Source organism: Bufo bufo, chromosome 6 (assembly GCF_905171765.1).
Source record: "Bufo bufo chromosome 6, aBufBuf1.1, whole genome shotgun sequence".
Classification (NCBI taxonomy): domain Eukaryota; kingdom Metazoa; phylum Chordata; class Amphibia; order Anura; family Bufonidae; genus Bufo; species Bufo bufo.
The window spans coordinates 309,753,898-309,775,667 of NC_053394.1; the positions used below are offsets into that span (position 1 = coordinate 309,753,898).

Genomic DNA, 21,770 nt, shown 5'->3' on the forward strand with positions numbered 1-21,770 from the left:
GTTGGAACCCTGAGGGGCCTGCCGAGGATCATCTTTGGGCCACCGGATAACTAAAATTCGGACACCATTCTGAGGAATGGAGAATCGACTGGCATGAAGCGCACGCTGGAGCTTTTAGCCCGGCGAAATGACAGCAGAACAGTTCCATATCCAGGGACGCCCAATTGGTGATCCGCTGGAACTGGGCGAGAGCTGCAGCGGCTTTTTCAGAAGGACGGTGGTAATCATAGAAGGCATGCCCGCCCTACTTATGCCCCAAGTCAATGATCCTATACAGGTATGTATCCACCGTCTCTTGGGGTGGGCTGAACAGATTATGTCCCTGAATAGACTAAATGCCAATACAAACTCTGGGATAGATAATTTTTTGTTCAGGCGGGCATTCCTGCATTTCAGAACTGTGAAAATCTTTTCGCAAGCGATTGTTTTATTCTCTGCTGTATCATGGGTGGCTATTAGAATGGAGGCTAGGTTCACATCTTTCCCTTCCTAGATATCTCTTTTGATGTTATCTGTCACGAAATGGGACTGAGCTACTTCAGGCATTTTAAGGACCCTACCTGGGGACATTGACTGGGACATGGAAGCGACTGGGAGAAGAGGCGTCTGTACGCTGGCTGTCGAACCTCTAGATTCCACCACCAGCAGCCTGTTCTGAATATCCGAGATTGAAGAAGATAAGTTATTAATTGTGGCATGCAATTGTGTCAAAGACAATTGTTTTGTTGACATTGACACTTGCTTCCTTGTTGAGGAAGATGATTCAGATATTAAGAGTCTGTATAACTCCACCTTCAGTTCGGCAATTAGTTTGGGAACCGTCCAGCTCCTTAGTGACACATTGCTGGCATGCTCTGATGCCGGGATTTCTGGAACAAACGAGGTTTCCTCGATATCTGACAGATGTGACATACTGAAACTGAAATAGGTAACTGTTAGCAGCTGCCCTTAAACTAACAAGCATCCCCTTAACCGTGGAGAACATTTATGCCCGTGTTTTGTGCCTATAGGTTATTATACGGCAGGGTGTTTATGCAGCCCGGTGAGAGGAGACGAAGTGGATAGAGTGTCTTACACTGGGAATGATGACCCGTGTATGTGGTAGACCCTAGTGGAGAGAGGTTAAATACCTGATATCCGAACCCGGCGACCAATACTTGGAATAAAGACCCTGATCCTGAATTGTATTGGGTGAGGCAATACCGCAACCGAAGCTTAAATGAGATAACCAATAGAAATTTAGAAGGTGGCCTGGCGGAAGAGACAGTTAATGGCAGAAGTGACAGACAAGCGAGATATGTGACCCTAGAGACAATCTTGGAGGAAAACCATTGGGATGAGATGACGTACGTAGTTGAAGATGAACGTGACTGAGCCACGTGTGAGACAAGAAATGTGAATTGACTTGAATACCCGGGAGAACCGAATGAAAGACGTGAATGAGCGATAGCGGAAACCGGTGACTATGAAGAAGCCTAAACGCCTGAATAACCGTGAGAAGTGGCTGTGCCCTAGATTGGAGCAGACATGAAATAAGAACTGGTTCCCTGGATGGAATAAGAATAAGATACTAGAAGCCAGGAAGTGACGTCAGTGGATGACAGACGTTATGTGATTACGCGAGCTTAGATGACAGGCGACCAATAGTGAATTAAAGTGTAGTTAGAATAGGTGACAGAAGACGGACGTGACCTAAGTAACGAGAAGGCGGAGTGCGATTGAGTAGTAAGAATCAGGCATATGAAGACAGAACGTGAATTTTGAGGCAACTGAAACTTGAGTAAGAGGGTGGCATGCGACAGACAAGGTATTAGGCTCAGATGAGATGGATGACGACAGACATAGATGAGCAAGGTGGCCTGCATGGCGTGAACAGGCAATGGACATTGACAACGAAAAGAGACCTGCAGAGCATAACAGGCGATGTACAGAGAATGCGTGGATAAGTGTCAGATGACCGAGATTGACGGAACATGGCCAGAATGTTAGTGACAGACATTAGCATGCGACAGACGTGATCTGACTAACGTGGACAGGCGAAGGAAAACATGTGTGGAACATACGCAGGAGATTGATTTGTAAGGAAGTGGCCTGAAAGAAACGGCGACAAACACTGGAGGGAGAGAAAGAGACCTGTGTTATGTAAACATTGATATGCAGGACACGTGGTCTGACGTAACGTAAACAGGGGATAGACATTGAGAGTGAGAAAACGTGGTCTGAATAACGTAGACAGGCGGTAGACAAAGAGATGAGGAAACATGGCCTGAATAACGAAAACAGGCGATAGACATTGAGATGAGAAAAACACGTGGCCTGAATGACGTAAACAGGCGGTAGACATTGAGGTGAGGAGATGTAGCCTGAATAACATAAACAAGCGGTGGATATGGATAAGAGGGAACGTGGCCTGAATAACGTAAACAGGCTATAGACATTGAAATGAGGAAAAAACGTGGCCTGAATAACGTAGACGGGTAGACAAAGAGATGAGGAAACATGGCCTGAATAATGTAAACAGGTGGAAGACCTAGATATGAGGAAAACGTGATCTGAATAACGTAGACAGGCGGCAGACATAGATATGAGGAAAACGTGGCCTGAATAACGTAAACAGGCGATGGACATTGGTAATAGGAAAATTGTCTTGAATAACGTGAGCAGGCAACATACACTCACCTAAAGAATTATTAGGAACACCTATTCTATTTCTCATTAATGCAATTATCTAGTCAACCAATCACATGGCAGTTGCTTCAATGCATTTAGGGGTGTGGTCCTGGTCAAGACAATCTCCTGAACTCCAAACTGAATGTCAGAATGGGAAAGAAAGGTGATTTAAGCAATTTTGAGCGTGGCATGGTTGTTGGTGCCAGACGGGCCGGTCTGAGTATTTCATAATCTGCTCAGTTACTAGGATTTTCACGCACAACCATTTCTAGGGTTTACAAAGAATGGTGTGAAAAGGGAAAAACATCTAGTGTGCGGCAGTCCTGTGGGCAAAAATGCCTTGTGGATGCTAAGGTCAGAGGAGAATGGGCCGACTGATTCAAGCTGATAGAAGAGCAACGTTGACTGAAATAACCACTCGTTACAACCGAGGTATGCAGCAAAGCATTTGTGAAGCCACAACACGCACAACCTTGAGGCGGATGGGCTACAACAATAGAAGACCCCACCGGGTACCACTCATCTCCACTACAAATAGGAAAAAGAGGCTACAATTTGCACGAGCTCACCAAAATTGGACTGTTGAAGACTGGAAAAATGTTGCCTGGTCCGATGAGTCTCGATTTCTGTTGAGACATTCAAATGGTAGAGTCCAAATTTGGCGTAAACAGAATGAGAACATGTATCCATCCTCTGATGGCTACTTTCAGCAGGATAATGCACCATGTCACAAAGCTCGAATCATTTCAAATTGGTTTCTTGAACATGACAATGAGTTCACTGTACTAAAATGGCCCCCACAGTCACCAGATCTCAACCCAATAGAGCATCTTTGGGATGTGGTGGAACGGGAGCTTCGTGCCCTGGATGTGCATCCCTCAAATCTCCATCAACTGCAAGATGCTATCCTATCAATATGGGCCAACATTTCTAAAGAATGCTATCAGCACCTTGTTGAATCAATGCCACGTAGAATTAAGGCAGTTCTGAAGACAAAAGGGGGTCCAACACCGTATTAGTATGGTGTTCCTAATAATTCTTTAGGCGAGTGTATATCTATATGAGAGAAGCGTGGCGTGATTAAGCGACAGATGGCGTAAGATCGAGACAGCAAGCAGTAATCAACGTGGCTAGATGATGTGAACGGTGCCTGAATGACAGACCACAAATCATGTATGATGAAAAGTGGCCTAAACGACGTGAACAGGCGTGCTATTGCTGTTAGAACTTGGCCTGGAGAGGCATCACACACAACCAGATATGAACCGTAGATAAGAACAAACAACATGTCCTTAATTATAGACAATATTTGAATACATGAGAAGGTATGACATGCTTGGATTAAATGGTACAAGAACCCACCATATAATGATATGATAAATGTCCTGTGCAAGCAGCAGTTATCCCCTATTAACTATATGAGATACGCTGTGAATCATTTAGTTTTTTTTTTTGTTTTCTTTATCATGAACCCCCAGTTCAGTAAAAGCCGTGACACCAACAGGGCCGAATTATTCTTAAACAAGTAAGGACCTGAGGACCCTAAAACTATATGCTTCTGGGCCCGAGCTGAACAATGCGATGCGGGAACACAGGCAGCGGTGGATTACCCGAAGTCGCGCCTGCCCATGATTGTGCTGCGCACGCGACCCATGCCGGGCAATGAATGGAGTTGAGCGGCATCTCGCCAGCCTCTGATGTGCCGTGAGCGCTGCACCAGCTGACCCCCCCCCCCCTCCTTCGATGTAGTTTGCCACCGGATGCGTCGTCCGCCTGCGCGTGCGTAGCATCGCACCCCCCGGCACGGATAGGAATTACTGCTCGAGTGGTAAGGTGGGGGGGGGACCGGAGGCTCCAGAGGCAGAAGGGTGGGCAGCTGGAGCGCCCACAGCACAAGCTTACCTAGCTGGACGCCCGCTTGTGACGCGACTGTGACGTAGCCCCTGACAAGAACAGCCTTTAGCACGAAAGACGCCCGTGTGGAATGAATGAGTTTATAGGGACTCCGCCCCTCCCACTGAAAAATCATCCTTGACAAAATATATATTATATTTTTCGCCCTATAAAGATGCACTTTTTTCCCCCCTCAAAGTGGGGCGAAAATGTCAGTGTCTTATGGGGCGAATACTAATGAGTGCATCCATCATAGAAGTGCTCATTAGTGCAGCTGCGGGAGTGGTGAATGCAGCGCTCCCTGTGCGGGCTCTGTACTCACCGCTTCTTGGTCTTCGTCTGCAGGCTGTTAACTGTGCACGGCGTGTGACCTCACGCTGTGTGACGTCTGTTCACATCATGGCAGGAAGAGTGCTGAATTTCAGGATCGCCACCCGTAACAGGAGATATAAGTTGTTGTTTTTTTTGTCTGATCTGAGGTCTAGGGGGTCTTATAAACATTGCAGGTCTGATCTGAGGTCTGGGTGTCTTATAAACAATAGGGGTCTAATCTGAGGTATGATTGGGGGTCCACGGGTCAGATCTGAGATTTGATTGGGGGGTCTTATAAATATAGGCAGTCTGAGCTGATGTCTGATTGGGGATTTTATAAACTTTAAGATTCTGATCTGAGGTCTGAATGGGGGTCCTTTTAACACTGAAGGTCTGAACCGATTGGGGTTCATAAGCACTGGGGGCATTATTAACATTGGGGCTCTGATCTGAGATCTGATTGGAGTCTTATAAACATTGGGGGCCTGAGCCGAGGTCTAGGGGTCTGATCTGAGATCTGATTGGGGTCGTAAGCATTGGGGGTCTTATTAACATTGGGGATCTGATCTGAGATCTGATAGTAGTTTTTTTTATAAACATTGGGGGTCTGAGCTGCAGTCTGATTGGGGGTCTTATTAGCTTTGGGGGTCTGAGATGATGGGATCTATTCTATTTATCCATCTATGTACTTGGTGTTGAGGCATATTAATTTGGATACTTTTTAGTGGTTGCAGATGATGTTTGCTCGACATTCTGTAGATGCTCTAACATTATAGGGTTTGTTTGAAATTAATTTAAGAAAAATGCACTCTTTTAGAGGTCTGCTAATTTGTACAGTCTGTAGAAATATTTAATGTGCATTTTATGAGCCAAATATACTTTCTAGTAGTTTACCAGCCACATGCATGTAGAGATTTGTATAAACATGTACAGACTGCACATTATATTATTAACAGCCCCTCCCCCATTGTACTGCCAGAGAAAATTATCAAGATTACAAAAGGGTTCTATTTTTCCTTTAAATGGTCCAAAAGAGCTATAAACTGAATGTTTGTATATCTCAAATAGCTGTAAGGTTCTGCCAATTTGCCTTAAAGGGCAAATGTTAGAGGCAGCCAGGAAACGGTGCCAGCAGTGTCTGCACATCAATTAAATTATTCAGCTGCCAGTACTAAACTTCTAACAAAACTGCTATTGCTGGTAAAGTTGCACAATATAGTTAAAGGGATTTTCTCATTATAGAATTTTATGACAAGTCCTGGTGCTGATTTTAATGAAGATATGAGATTTAATGTAATGCAGCCTCTCCATTTAAACCAGCATGAGTTAGGGAAACTTACAAGTAAGGCCGCTTAACTCCTAATCCAAGTCTGTCTTCATCTGCACACAGGTTCTTGGCCATTATTATTTCAATAGTATAGTATTTGGGGGCAGAAGCATTCACAGTATTGGTAGTAGCAGCAGGACGGTAGTATGAAAGGATAGGGATTTGTGTTGCTATCAAGGCTGGGGATATCTTAGCAGCAAACTCTGCAGTTATCAGGTGTAGTCATCATGTTGGTGAGGGCCAGATAGAGATGAGAAGAAGAGAGAATCAGAGAAGACATCACATTTGAGTCACTAGATTTATACAGGAGCTGTCATCTGTTCTGACATGTCTGTCATAGTAAATCCTTCTATCATCCATGAGATAACAGTTATGGGGCATCTGTCCTTCTGTTATTCATATTGGAAATGTATGAAAATAGCCTGGCCTACACTGAGAGTTTTTGAATGGTACAATTACCTCAATTACCTTGTGACCTTCATCTGTCACTTGATAATGTAGCCCAGGCCTATTTGACAATTGGCTGTTAGCATTCCCCTTGTCAATAGGATGTATCCCTACACAGCTGGATACTGTCAGTGAGTATTGGACAGTGGCAGACTTTGTGGGGGACACAACTCTTTGACAAGGAGCATGATAACAGCCAGTTAAGGAGGAACAGCAGAAAAAAACTAAACATAGTAGATAATTCTGAGGAAAAATGTTCGGAACAACCAGGACTTTTCCTAGAGCTAGCCACCCAGCGAACTAAGTAATCAGGATAGAGGGGCCATGGTAAGAGAGGTGAAAAAGAACCCATTGGTTACGCTGGCTGAGCTCCAAAGATCCAAAAGCTTCCAGAAGCATTCCACCAGTCTAGGCTTCATAACCGAGAAAGACACCACTCCTCAGTAAAAGACACATAAAAGCCCGCCTGGAGATTTCAGAAAAGCACCTAATGTACTGTCAGACTGTGAAAAACAATATTTTCTGATCTTATGAAACGAAGATTGAACTTTTTGGCCACAATTCTAAGCGTCATGTCTGGAGGAAACTAGGCACTGCTCATCACCTGCCCAATACTTTCCCTACAGTGAATCATAGTGATGGTAGCATCATACTGTGTGGTTTTTTTTTCAGCAGCTGGGGCAGGGCGACTGGTCTGCGTTGAGGGGAAGGTTGAATGGAGCTGCGTGACGAGATATTTTTAATGAAAACCTGATCCAGAGTGCTCTGAACCTCAGACTAGGCAGACGGTTTACCTTCCAACCAGACAATGACCCTAAGCCCACAGCCAAAACAACACAGGAGTGGCTTAGGGTCAACTTTGTGAATGTCCTTGAGTGACTCAGCCAGAGCCCTGACATGAACCCACTTGAATATCTTTGGAGAGACTTGAAAATGGCTGTCTACTGATGGTCCCCATTCAACCTGACAGAACTTAAAAGGATCTGTAGAGAAGAATGGCAGAAAATCCCCAAATCCAGGTGTGCAAACTTTGTGGTATCAGACCCAAGAAGACTGGAGGCTGTAATATATATATATATATTAGGCAGCATGGTGGCACAGTCGTTAGCACTGGTGTCTTGCAGCACTGGGGTCCTAGGTTTCAATCAGACAAAGGACAACATCTGCATGGAGTTTGTATGTTCTCCTTGTGTTTGCGTGGGTTTCCTACGGTAGTCGGTTTCCTCCCACACTTAAAAGATATACTGATAGGGATTGTGGGACAGCAAGGGATGATAATGTTACTAAAGCGCTGTGGAATATGTCAGATAACCAGGTGGCACAATATACCAGGACTACAGTGCTGTGCGCTGCCTTCTGATCTGTGGTGTCCTCACCTACTGTAGGAACAATAATCCTTGGGTTTAGTGTCCCTGATGTTGCTTATCCAGTCACTGCTTCATCCTCCTTGAAACTCAAAGCTCTAACTCCTCTCCCTGCCCTCTCCTCCACCTAGCGGGGGAACCAGACTGGGTGGATCTTCAGCAATTCTACTGGCCCCTGAGCTGTGCCTCAACACTTCGACAAGGGCTGATTTAGACAACTGTCTGCAGATATTTGAGCACCTTTATAGAAGTGTAATATATGCAGAGTATGATTGTATTATTTGGCCACCATGTGGTGAACTATAAAAGAGGATGTTAATAGAAGGCATCAACCAACCTACTGCTGGCCATGCTGATCACAGTGGTATCCATGGTGCCCACTTCTTTGGTGGAAAAACGAACTGAGATCCAATCGTTCTCCATACTGGTCGGGTGCGAGATCCTTGATTCTACACTTAAGGTACATATCGAATGTGACCTTTTTTGAGCAATGGACGTATCTCAGCTATTTTAATTACTGTAGAAAACTGTGTGTAGGTATTGAACCATTGGAAAAGTTTGTGATTAGGTCACTGCCAGTCCACCTTGACATTGTATTGATTAGTTGTTTCTTTGAGGTTTGTCCTTTTGCTTAGACTTTTGAGGTTTGTAATTGTATCCCACTGCAGTCTTTAAATTGTTCCAGGCATGCTCACCAATACTTGAGTCTGAAAGAGTATACTCCCATAGGAAGAAAAGCTTTTACCGTATCTCACAATAGGGACTTGTCAGTCGTAACCTTCTCCACTCACTCAAGGTCATATCAAAACAGACGTGTCTCACCAACTTGCAGGAAAAACATGGGCCTAATCCTTGTACGTAGAAGATATTGTAGATGCAAAATGATCAAGTAGTGGAAGAAGCTTGATTATTTGTGAGACAGGACATTTACATTAATTGTAATACAGTACTGATAACCAAAGAATTAATTGATTATCCACACACTGGGGTTACTTGTGTTGTACAGTTATTCATTTACTTTTATGTGCATTCTAGAATGTAAAAAATTGCACCATGTTTTTTTTCAAAGGGTTTCCAGAGACCCTAAAAAATTGAGCTGAAGGCCAGGAATGTTATAAAATAAAATAAAGTAATACCTGCACAATCCCACCCTCTATTCCAGTGTAGCTGCTTCAGTGGTCTTTGTTTTTGGTGATGCTGCAATGACGTGGCCAACTACCTCATGTGACCTCTGAGGCCAGTCATTGGCTGCAGTGTTCACGTATGTCATTGCTGCAGTTCTGGAAACAGACTGCTGGCCGCACCCGAGAGGTGGAGCTGGAACAGCTGGGGACTGAGCAGGTTAGTATTGCTTCTTTTTTACTTTTTAACATTCTCCACCTCCCTTTAAATTTTTGGGGGTCTCAGAAAACCCCCTTTAATATTTTTTCATATTAACATCATGGCTTCTGACAAATCCTGATGGACTGCATGGACTTACTGTATGGTGTTTAAGGTTTCCTTCAGTATCTAAGTATTTTTGATGGGTAGAATAGCGCTAGAGACTGATAATATAGGAACCCCTGTCAAAAATCATCAATGACCAGTGTGAATGCAGACTTACACCAGCCAACTTCCATGTACTCTTGTAAAGTTAATGTAATGTAGACACTACCATTTTACATTACAGAAATTAGCGAGCCTTCGCAACCTGCCAAACCATCATTTCTGGAGTACTTCGAAAAGAACGAGATCCAGTTGGGTGCATCCAGTAAAAAGACCCCAGAAAACTCTTCAGATTCATCTGAATTTAAAATACCTCTTAATGGAGACTACAGCTTTGTAAGTATTACTGAAATAATAATTTACAGGACAGTATGTGTGAGAGGAAATGCTGACAGAGATAAAAGGGGAAGTTTATCAAGACTGGCATTTCATTTGAAGTGAGTGAGTTATACGTGTCTTTAGTTATTAAGAGGTGCAGGACTCTTAATATATTAAGTACATCTCTGGCCCTTTGTGTGGCAGAAAGTCAAAAGTATGCAAGCTATGAGCTGGCTTAAATTTAAGCAATAATATATGACAGATTCTGGTGTTACTTATTGTAAATTTGTTGGGCTGCAGGAGGTCACTCCCTTCCTACTAAGCCCTGCTCAATCCAGAAAAGTGGCGAGTGCTGCATAACTGGGTAGTAAGTCACACATATTTTTATCAAAGTCTTACATGAAAATTTGAGACTTTTTGGCACCACTACTCTGGTGCTGGAGGCTTGATAAACTCCCACCAAAATTTGTTGTGTCATTCAACCCTTATGTTTACTAGCATTTTATTCCTCTGAGTAGGATCGTCCCAGGAGAAATCCAAGAGGCATCATCAATAGGTGCCATTATCTCTTGTGAAAACTGGTGGGTGGGCACTCCATTCAGCACAGAAGCATTCAGATCAGCATATTTATCCATTGTTGGAGGCCAAGCAGATTTTAGCAATATTGCTTAGGGCTTATATTTAAATTCTCTTTTTTTTTCCAATTTCCCAATTGCTGCCAGAATATCTTAAAGAGAACCTGTCACCACTGCTGACATGTCTGTTTCGGTAGCTACTTGCATTCCCTGTGTACCCTATTTGTCGCCCTATAAGACGCACCCCCTTCCCCCCATCCCTTCCTAAATTGGGGTGAATACTAATGAGGGCTTCTATTCTGGAAGCGCTCATTAGTACAGGAGGACCGGAAAGCGGTGAATGCAGCACTCCCCGGGCTCTGTACTCACCTCTTCCTGGTTTTCCTCAGCCACTTGCTGTGCTGTGACTTTGCACAGCATGAGGACGTCGGCGTTCTGTGACCTCACGCTGTGCACGTTGGGTCACAGCGTGCAGCAGGAAGAAGAAGAGCACTGATGTCAGAAGTGGCGACGTCTGGAGCAGGAGAGGTAAGTCAATTTTTGTTTTTATCTGATCTGAGCATGGTTCATTCGCATGGAGGTCTGATTGGGGAATTTATAGAGGTCTGATTGGGGGCTATTCACATGGAGGTATGATTGGGGCACTTGTGGAGGTCCCCCATGGAGATTTGATTGGAGGTCATTCACATGGAGGTCTTCCAGAAACAGCACCACAGCTTTCCACAGTTTGTAGGCTCCGACTGGCCCACCAGATTACTAAAGAATCCTCCAGTAGGCCATAGTTAGAACACAATAATGGACCCCAAATAAAACATGGCCCCATAAGGCAACTGATCAGGGGTAGATATATCATATGTGCAGTCTGTGCAAGTGCACGGGGCCCAGTAGGAAAAAGGGACCATCACCATCTTACGTGCACGGGGACCCTCTGCAGTTTGTTTACCTCTGAACCAGGTATCCTCTGAATCCTTATTGATGATAAGTCCATGTGCAATAACAACAAAAACAAAGGGGGACATACGCTCTATACACAGAGGGTGGGCCCTTAGAATCATTTCCTCAGCTGGACTTAACCCCTTAAGGACCGGGCTCATTTTCACCTTAAGGACCAGGCCATTTTTTGCAAATCTGACCAGTGTCACTTTAAGTGCTCATAACTTTAAAACGCTTTGACTTATCCAGGCCATTCTGAGATTGTTTTTTCGTCACATATTGTACTTCATGACACTGGTAAAATGAAGTCAAAAAAATTATTTTTTTTGCACAAAAAAATACCTAATTTACCAAAAATTTGAAAAAAATTAGCAAATTTCAAAGTTTCAGTTTCTCTACTTCTGTAATACATAGTAATACCCCAAAAAATTGTGATGACTTTACATTCCCCATATGTCTACTTCATGTTTGAATTGTTTTGGGAATGATATTTTATTTTTTGGGGATGTTATAAGGCTTAGAAGTTTAAAAGCAAATCTTGAAATTTTTCAGAAATTTACAAAAACTCAATTTTTAGCGACCAGTTCAGGTCTGAAGTCACTTTGCGAGGCTTACATAATAGAAACCACCCAAAAATGACCCCATCTAAGAAACTACACCCCTCAAGGTATTCAAAACTGATTTTTCATACATTGTTAACCCTTTAGGTGTTGCACAAGAGTTATTGGCAAATGGGGAGGAAATTTGAGAATTTCATATTTTTGTCAAATTTTTCATTTTAACCCATTTTTTCCACTAACAAAGCAAGGGTTAACAGCCAAACAAGATTGTATCTTTATTGCCCTGACTCTGCCGTTTACAGAAACACCCAATATGTGGCCGTAAACTACTGTACGGCCACACAGCGGGGCGTAGAGTGAAAGGTGCGCCGTTTGGTTTTTGGAAGGCAGATTTTTATGGACTGGTTTTTTGACACCATGTCCCATTTGAAGCCCCCTGATGCACCCCTAGAGGAGAAACTCCCTAAAAGTGACCCCATCTAAGAAACTACACCCCTCAAGGTATTCAAAACTGATTTTACATACGTCGTTAACCCTTTAGGTGTTGCACAAGAGTTATTGGCAAATGAGGATGAAATTTGAGAATTTCATTTTTTTGCTTAATTTTCACTTTTAACCCATTTTTTCCACTAACAAAGCAAGGGTTAACAGCCAAACAAGATTGTATCTTTATTGCCCTGACTCTGCCGTTTACAGAAACACCCCATATGTGGCCGTAAACTACTGTACGGGCACACAGTAGGGCGTAGAGTGAAAGGTGCGCGGTTTGGTTTTTGGAAGCCAGATTTTGCTGGACTGGTTTTTTGACACCATGTCCCATTTGAAGCCCCCCTGATGCACCCCTAGATTAGAAATTCCATAAAAGTGACCCCATCTAAGAAACTACACCCCTCAAGCTATTCAAAACTGATTTTACAAACTTTGTTAACCCTTTAGGTGTTGCACAAGATTTAATGGAAAATAGAGACACAATTTCAAAACTTCACATTTTTGGCAGATTTTCCATTTTAATATTTTTTTTCCAGTTACAAAGCAAGGGTTAACAGCCAAACAAAACTCAATATTTATGGCCCTTATTCTGTAGTTTACAGAAACACCCCATATGTGGTTGTAAACCGCTGTACGGGCACATGGCAGAGCGCAGAAGGAAAGGAATTCCATACGGTTTTTGGAAGGCAGGTTTTGCTGGACTGTTTTTTTTGACACCATGTCCCATTTGAAGCCCCCCTGATGCACCCCTAGAGTAGAAACTCCAAAAAAGTGACTCCATTTTAGAAACTACGGGATAGGGTGGCAGTTTTGTTGGTACTAGTTTAGGGTACATATGATTTTTGGTTGCTCTATATTACACTTTTTGTGCAGCAAGGTAACAAGAAATATATATATTTTTTTTTTGTTATTTACAACATTCATCTGACAGGTTTTATCATGTGGTAATTTTATAGAGCAGGTTGTCACGGACGCGGCGATACCTAATATGTATACAATTTTTTTTATTTATGTAAGTTTTATACAATAACTTCATTTTTAAAACCAAAAAAATGTTTTAGTGTCTCCATAGTCTAAGAGCCATAGTTTTTTCAGTTTTTTGGCGATTATCTTGAGTAGGGTCTCATTTTTTGTGGGAGGAGATGACGGTTTGATTGGCACTATTTTGGGGTGCATATAACTTTTTGATCGCTCGCTATTACACTTTTTGTGACGTAAGATGGCAAAAAATGGCTTTTTTTTACACCGTTTTTGTTTTTATTTTTTTACGGTGGTCACCTGAGGGGTTAGGTCATGTGATATTTTTATAGAGCCGGTCGATACGGACGCGGCGATACCCAATATGTATACTTTTTATTTTATTTATGTAAGTTTTACACAATGATTTCATTTTTGAAACAAAAAAAATCATGTTTTAGTGTTTCCATAGTCTAAGAGCCATAGTTTTTTCAGTTTTTGGGTGATTATCTTGAGTAGGGTATGATTTTTTGCGGGATGAGATGACGGTTTGATTGGTACTATTTTGGCGTACATGCAACTTTTTTGATCCCTATTTACCTTTTTTGGGAAGTAAGGTGGGCAAAATTTCAATTTTCTCATAGTTTTTATTTTTTTATTTTTATGGCGTTCACCGTGCGGGGAAAGTAACATGACCGTTTTATAGATCAGGTCGTTACGGACGCGGCGATACCTAATATGTGTAGTGTATTTTTTTTTTTTTATTCAGTGATAAATGTTTTTTTTTTTATCTTAACTTTTTTCACTTTTTTTTTTACATTTTTGTGACCCAGACCCACTTGGTTCTTGAAGATCCAGTGGGTCTGATGTCTGTATAATACAGTACAGTACAATATATATTGTTCTGTACTGTATTTTACTTACACTGAACAGATCTATGCTTTTAGCACAGATCTGTTCAGCACCATGGACAGCAGGACGCCTGAGCAGGCGTCCTGTTGCCATGGGAACCTTCCCCGTCTGCTCAGAACTTCGCAGACGGGGAAGGGTAAGCACGGGGCTGAGGGGGGCTCTCTGGGGGCTCTCTCCCTCTCCATCGGGGGGCTGCAAGGGCACAGCAGCCCCCCGATGGAGAGGGAGGGAGCTCCCTGACCGATGACAGTTAACTTTTTCCATACAGCGGTCCGTACAGATGTCAGCCGTTTATACCAGGGTGCCAGCAATGTGCTGGCACCCTGGTATAACCACTAGAAGCCAACGATCATTCATGGGGAGGCGGGCGGGGGATCGCGATCCCGCCTGCCGCACCGCCCGCCTCCCGCAACGCCCCCACCGCATGCGACACCCCCCCCGCACCACCCTCCGGCATAAAATCGTGCAGGGGTGCAGGGGGGGGTGAAAAATATTTATTTTAGCCACTCTAAAGTTTCTGATCCCCGCGGTCAGGGACCGCGGCGATCAGAAACTGCAAACAGCGCAGCAAACCGCAGGTCTGAATTGACCTGCGGTTTGCTGCGATCGCCGATACGGGGGGGTCAAATGACCCCCCCCTGCATTGTTACGGGATGCCGGCTGAATGATTTCAGCCGAAATCCCGTTCCAATTAACCCCTGGGGCGCCGGAATACAGATTTTAACCACCTCAGCCCCCAGTGCTTAAACACCCTGAAAGACCAGGCCACTTTTTACACTTCTGACCTACACTACTTTCACCGTTTATTGCTCGGTCATGCAACTTACCACCCAAATGAATTTTACCTCCTTTTCTTCTCACTAATAGAGCTTTCATTTGGTGGTATTTCATTGCTGCTGACATTTTTACTTTTTTTTGTTATTAATCGAAATTTAACGATTTTTTTGCAACAAAAATGACATTTTTCACTTTCAGTTGTAAAATTTTGCAAAAAAAACGACATCCATATATAAATTTTGCTCTAAATTTATTGTTCTACATGTCTTTGATAAAAAAAAAATGTTTGCGTAAAAAAAAAAATGGTTAAAAAAAATGGTTTGGGTAAAAGTTATAGCGTTTACAAACTATGGTACAAAAATGTGAATTTCCGCTTTTTGAAGCAGCTCTGACTTTCTGAGCACCTGTCATGTTTCCTGAGGTTCTACAATGGCCAGACAGTACAAACACCCCACAAATGACCCCATTTCGGAAAGTAGACACCCCAAGGTATTCGCTGATGGGCATAGTGAGTTCATAGAACTTTTTATTTTTTGTCACAAGTTAGCGGAAAATGATGATTTTTTTTTTATTTTATTTTTTTTCTTACAAAGTCTCATATTCCACTAACTTGTGACAAAAAATAAAAAGTTCTATGAACTCACTATGCCCATCACGAAATACCTTGGGGTCTCTTCTATCCAAAATGGGGTCACTTGTGGGGTAGTTATACTGCCCTGGCATTCTAGGGGCCCAAATGTGTGGTAAGGAGTTTGAAATCAAATTCTGTAAAAAATGACCTGTGAAATCCGAAAGGTGCTCTTTGGAATATGGGCCCCTTTGCCCACCTAGGCTGCAAAAAAGTGTCACACATCTGGTATCTCCGTACTCAGGAGAAGGTGGGGAATGTGTTTTGGGGTGTCATTTTACATATACCCATGCTGGGTGAGAGAAATATCTTGGCAAAAGACAACTTTTCCCATTTTTTTATACAAAGTTGGCATTTGACCAAGATATTTATCTCACCCAGCATGGGTATATGTAAAAAGACACCCCAAAACACATTCCTCAACTTCTCCTGAATACAGAGATACCAGATGTGTGACACTTTTTTGCAGCCTAGGTGGGCAAAGGGGCCCATATTCCAAAGAGCACCTTTCGGATTTCACAGGTCATTTTTTACAGAATTTGATTTCAAACTCCTTACCACACATTTGGGCCCCTAGAATGCCAGGGCAGTATAACTACCCCACAAGTGACCCCATTTTGGAAAGAAGACACCCCAAGGTATTCCGTGAGGGGCATGGCGACTTCCTAGAATTTTTTATTTTTTGTCACAAGTTAGTGGAAAATGCAGATTTTTTTTTTTTTTTTTTCATACAAAGTCTCATATTCCACTAACTTGTGACAAAAAATAAAAACTTCCATGAACTCACTATGCCCATCAGCGAATACCTTGGGGTCTCTTCTTTCCAAAATGGGGTCACTTGTGGGGTAGTTATACTGCCCTGGCATTCTAGGGGCCCAAATGTGTGGTAAGGAGTTTGAAATCAAATTCTGTAAAAAATGACGAGTGAAATCCGAAAGGTGCTCTTTGGAATATGGGCCCCTTTGCCCACCTAGGCTGCAAAAAAGTGTCACACATCTGGTATCTCCGTATTCAGTAGAAGTTGGGGAATGTGTTTTGGGGTGTCATTTTACATATACCCATGCTGGGTGAGATAAATATCTTGGTCAAATGCCAACTTTGTATAAAAAAAATGGGAAAAGTTGTCTTTTGCCAAGATATTTCTCTCACCCAGCATGGGTATATGTAAAATGACACCCCAAAACACATTCCCCACCTTCTCCTGAGTACGGAGATACCAGATGTGTGACACTTTTTTGCAGCCTAGGTGGGCAAAGGGGCCCATATTCCAAAGAGCACCTTTCGGATTTCACTCGTCATTTTTTACAGAATTTGATTTTAAACTCCTTACCACACATTTTGGCCCCTAGAATGCCAGGGCAGTATAACTACCCCACAAGTGACCCCATTTTGGAAAGAAGAGACCCCAAGGTATTCGCTGATGGGCATAGTGAGTTCATGGAAGTTTTTATTTTTTGTCACAAGTTAGTGGAATATGAGACTTTGTATGAAAAAAATAAAAAAAAATAAAAAATCTGCATTTTCCACTAACTTGTGACAAAAAATAAAAAATTCTAGGAACTCGCCATGCCCCTCACGGAATACCTTGGGGTGTCTTCTTTCCAAAATGGGGTCACTTGTGGGGTAGTTATACTGCCCTGGCATTTTCCAGGGGCCCTAATGTGTGGTAAGTAGGTAAATGACCAGTGAAATCCGAAAGGTGCTCTTTGGAATGTGGGCCCCTTTGCCCACCTAGGCTGCAAAAAAGTGTCACACATGTGGTATCGCCGTATTCAGGAGACGTTGAGGAATGTGTTTTGGGGTGTCTTTTTACATATACCCATGCTGGGTGAGAGAAATATCTTGGCAAAAGACAACTTTTCCCATTTTTTTATACAAAGTTGGCATTTGACCAAGATATTTATCTCACCCAGCATGGGTATATGTAAAATGACACCCCAAAACACATTCCCCAACTTCTCCTGAGTACGGCGATACCAGATGTGTGACACTTTTTTGCAGCCTAGATGCGCAAAGGGGCCCAAATTCCTTTTAGGAGGGCATTTTTAGACATTTGGATCCCAGACTTCTTTGCACGCTTTGGGGCCTCTAGAATGCTAGGGCAGTATAAATACCCCACATGTGACCCCATTTTGGAAAGAAGACACCCCAAGGTATTCAATGAGGGGCATGGCGAGTTCATAGAATTTTTTTTTTTATTGGCACAAGTTAGCGGAAATTGATATTTTTTATTTTTTTCTCACAAAGTCTCCCGTTCCGCTAACTTGGGACAAAAATTTCAATCTTTCATGGACTCAATATGCCCCTCACGGAATACCTGGGGTGTCTTCTTTCCGAAATGGGGTCACATGTGGGGTATTTATACTGCCCTGGCATTCTAGGGGCCCTAAAGCGTGAGAAGAAGTCTGGAATATAAATGTCTAAAAAATTTTACGCATTTGGATTCCGTGAGGGGTATGGTGAGTTCATGTGAGATTTTATTTTTTGTCACAAGTTAGTGGAATATGAGACTTTGTAAGAAAAAAAAATAATAATTCCGCTAACTTGGGCCAAAAAAATGTCTGAATGGAGCCTTACAGAGGGTGATCAATGACAGAGGGGGTGATCAATGACAGGGGGGGTGATCAATGACAGGGGGGTGATCAGAGAGTCTATATGGGGTGATCATGCCCCTGTAAGGCTTTATTCAGACGTCCGTATGCGTTTTGCGGATCCGATCCATCTATCAGTGGATCCGTAAAAATCATGCAGACATCTAAATGGAGCTTTACAGGGGGTTGATCAATGACAGGGGTGTAATCAATGACAGGGGGGTGATCAGGGAGTCTATATGGGGTGATAACCACAGTCATTGATCACGCCCCTGTAAGGCTTCATTCAGACGTCCGTATGCGTTTTGCGGATCCGATCCATCTATCAGTGGATTCGTAAAAATCATGCGGACATCTGAATGGAGCTTTACAGGGGGTTGATCAATGACAGGGGGGTGATCAATGACAGGGGGGTGATCAATGACAGGGGGGTGATCAATGACAGGGGGGTGATCAATGACAGGGGCGGTGATCAATGACAGGGGGGTGATCAGGGAGTCTATATGGGGTGATAACCACAGTCATTGATCACGCCCCTGTAAGGCTTCATTCAGACGTCCGTATGCGTTTTGCGGATCCGATCCATCTATCAGTGGATCCGTAAAAATCATGCGGACTTCTGAATGGAGCTTTACAGGGGGTTGATCAATGACAGGGGGGTAATCAATGACAGGGGGGTGATCAATGACAGGGGGGTGATCAATGACAGGGGCGGTGATCAATGACAGGGGCGGTGATCAATGACAGGGGCGGTGATCAATGACAGGGGCGGTGATCAATGACAGGGGGGTGATCAGGGAGTCTATATGGGGTGATCACCACAGTCATTGATCACGCCCCTGTAAGGCTTCATTCAGACGTCCGTATGCGTTTTGCGGATCCGATCCATCTATCAGTGGATCCGTAAAAATCATGCGGACATCTGAATGGAGCTTTACAGGGGGTTGATCAATGACAGGGGGGTAATCAATGACAGGGGGGTGATCAATGACAGGGGGGTGATCAATGACAGGGGGGTGATCAATGACAGGGGCGGTGATCAATGACAGGGGGGTGATCAGGGAGTCTATATGGGGTGATCACCACAGTCATTGATCATGCCCCTGTAAGGCTTTATTCAGACGTCCGTATGCGTTTTGCGGAACCGATCCATCTATCAGTGGATCCGTAAAAATCATGCGGACATCTGAATGGAGCTTTACAGGGGGTTGATCAATGACAGGGGGGTAATCAATGACAGGGGGGTGATCAGGGAGTCTATATGGGGTGATAACCACAGTCATTGATCACGCCCCTGTAAGGCTTCATTCAGACGTCCGTATGCGTTTTGCGGATCCGATCCATCTATCAGTGGATCGTAAAAATCATGCGGACATCTGAATGGAGCTTTACAGGGGGGTAATCAATGACAGGGGGGTGATCAGGGAGTCTATATGGGGTGATCACCACAGTCATTGATCATGCCCCTGTAAGGCTTTATTCAGACGTCCGTATGCGTTTTGCGGATCCGATCCATCTATCAGTGGATCCGTAAAAATCATGCGGACATCTGAATGGAGCTTTACAGGGGGTTGATCAATGACAGGGGTGTAATCAATGACAGGGGGGTGATCAGGGAGTCTATATGGGGTGATCACCACAGTCATTGATCATGCCCCTGTAAGGCTCCATTCAGACGTCCGTGTGCGTTTTGCGGATCCGATCAGTCTATCAGTGGATCCGTAAAAATCATGCGGACGTTTGAATGGAGCTTTACAGGGGGTTGATCAATGACAGGGGTGTAATCAATGACAGGGGGGTGATCAGGGAGTCTATATGGGGTGATCAGGGGCTAATAAGGGGTTAATAAGTGACGGGGGGGTGTAGTGTAGTGTAGTGGTGCTTGGTGGGACTTTACTGAGCTACCTGTGTCCTCTGGTGGTCGATCCAAACAAAGGGGACCACCAGAGGACCAGGTAGCAGGTATATTAGACGCTGTTATCAAAACAGCGTCTAATATACCTGTTAGGGGTTAAAAAAAACACATCTCCAGCCTGCCAGTGAACGATCGCCGCTGGCAGGCTGGAGATCAACTCTCTTACCTTCCGTTCCTGTGAGCGCGCGCGCCTGTGAGCGCGCGCGCCTGTGAGCGCGCGCGCCTGTGTGCGCGCGTTCACAGGAAATCCCGGCTCACGCGAGATGACGCGTATATGCGTCGCTGAGCGCAGGGCTGCCACCTCCGGAACGCGAATCTGCGTACAGCGGTCCGGAGGTGGTTAAGTCAGGACGTACCGGTACGTCCTGGGTCCTTAAGGACTCGGGAAATAGGGTGTACCGGTACGTCCTGGGTCCTTAAGGGGTTAAAGCCTTATTACACCTGCCAATTTTTGGGCAGATAATCGCTAACGAGCGTTCGTATGAACGCTTATTATCAATCATCTTGCAGTGTAATACTGCTAACACTCGTTCATTGGGCAAACCAAATCTTTTGACATGTTAGAAATTATCATTTGCAGGCGGCAGATGGTGGTGTCTAATCAAATGATCTGCCGTCGGCAAACCATTATACAGAATAGGAATGAATGATGGCATAGCGATTGTTCCTTTCCTTGTTGTGCAGGAGATTACTGCATTTAATAGCAGCAGTCTCCTCTGCAAGCGAGCAGGCAATTGCTGGGAGGGAACGCTTCCCTCCCAACACATCGGCTGTGTAATACAGCCTTAAGGATCTTCAGTCCAATATTTTGCGTCTGGCATTGCACATCAGCTCCATTGAAGTGAAAGGGACTTAACTGCAATACCACACACAATCTATAGGCAGGTGTGGTGCTGTTTTTTGAAGAAGGCAGCTACTAGGGATGAGCGAATCGACTTCGGATAAAACATCCGAAGTCTATTCGCATAAAACTTTGTTCTAATACTGTACAGAGTAGGAACTCCATACAGTATTAGAATATATTGGCTCCAATGAGCCAAAATTATTGCTTCAACTTGGAACCGAACTGAGTTCGGAAAAAGTTTTTTTTACAGTACAAATTGATTTATAAAATTATTACGCGAAGTCTCGCGAGACTTCGCAAAGCAATAACGTTGCCTCATCGAAGCCAATAAAGTCTAATACTGTACGGAGCTCCGGCTCCGTACAGTATTAGAACAAAGTTTTATGCAAATCGACTTTGGATGTTTCATCCAAAGTCGATTCGCTCATCCCTAGCAGCTATGTTTTTCTAATTCTGGACAACCCCTTTAAGGTTAACACATTTTTTAAATGATAGTCTGACTTCAGAAAGCCTTGAGAAAATGCTGTGATTGATGGAGAAAGATGCATCCAGTGACCACTGCAGGGAAAACGGGGTATGATTGCCAGCCGTTCAGATGAAAGGCTGCCCATGTAATACATGGATGAGGCAGGCCCACCAAACCGGGAAGCACTTTTTACCAGCTCTCTGCTCAGACTCACAGACAGGGGTCCGGAGTGGGGATTTCCCCTCTGTGACATCCATATCCCCAAATATGCATTTCCTGTCCGTAGGCTATGTCTGGTATTTAGCTG

At 43.8% G+C, this 21,770-nt stretch overlaps 1 protein-coding gene across 1 annotated transcript in view; it reads left to right on the plus strand.

Annotated features, from left to right (window-relative positions):
* Positions 1–21,770, plus strand: part of LOC121004399 (serine/threonine-protein kinase 4-like) — a 104,119-nt gene that overhangs the window by 78,160 nt on the left and 4,189 nt on the right. The window contains exon 10 of the mRNA XM_040436597.1: positions 9,683–9,834. Within this exon, the coding sequence (XP_040292531.1) occupies positions 9,683–9,834 (152 nt within the window). The remainder of the gene's footprint in view (positions 1–9,682; positions 9,835–21,770) is intronic.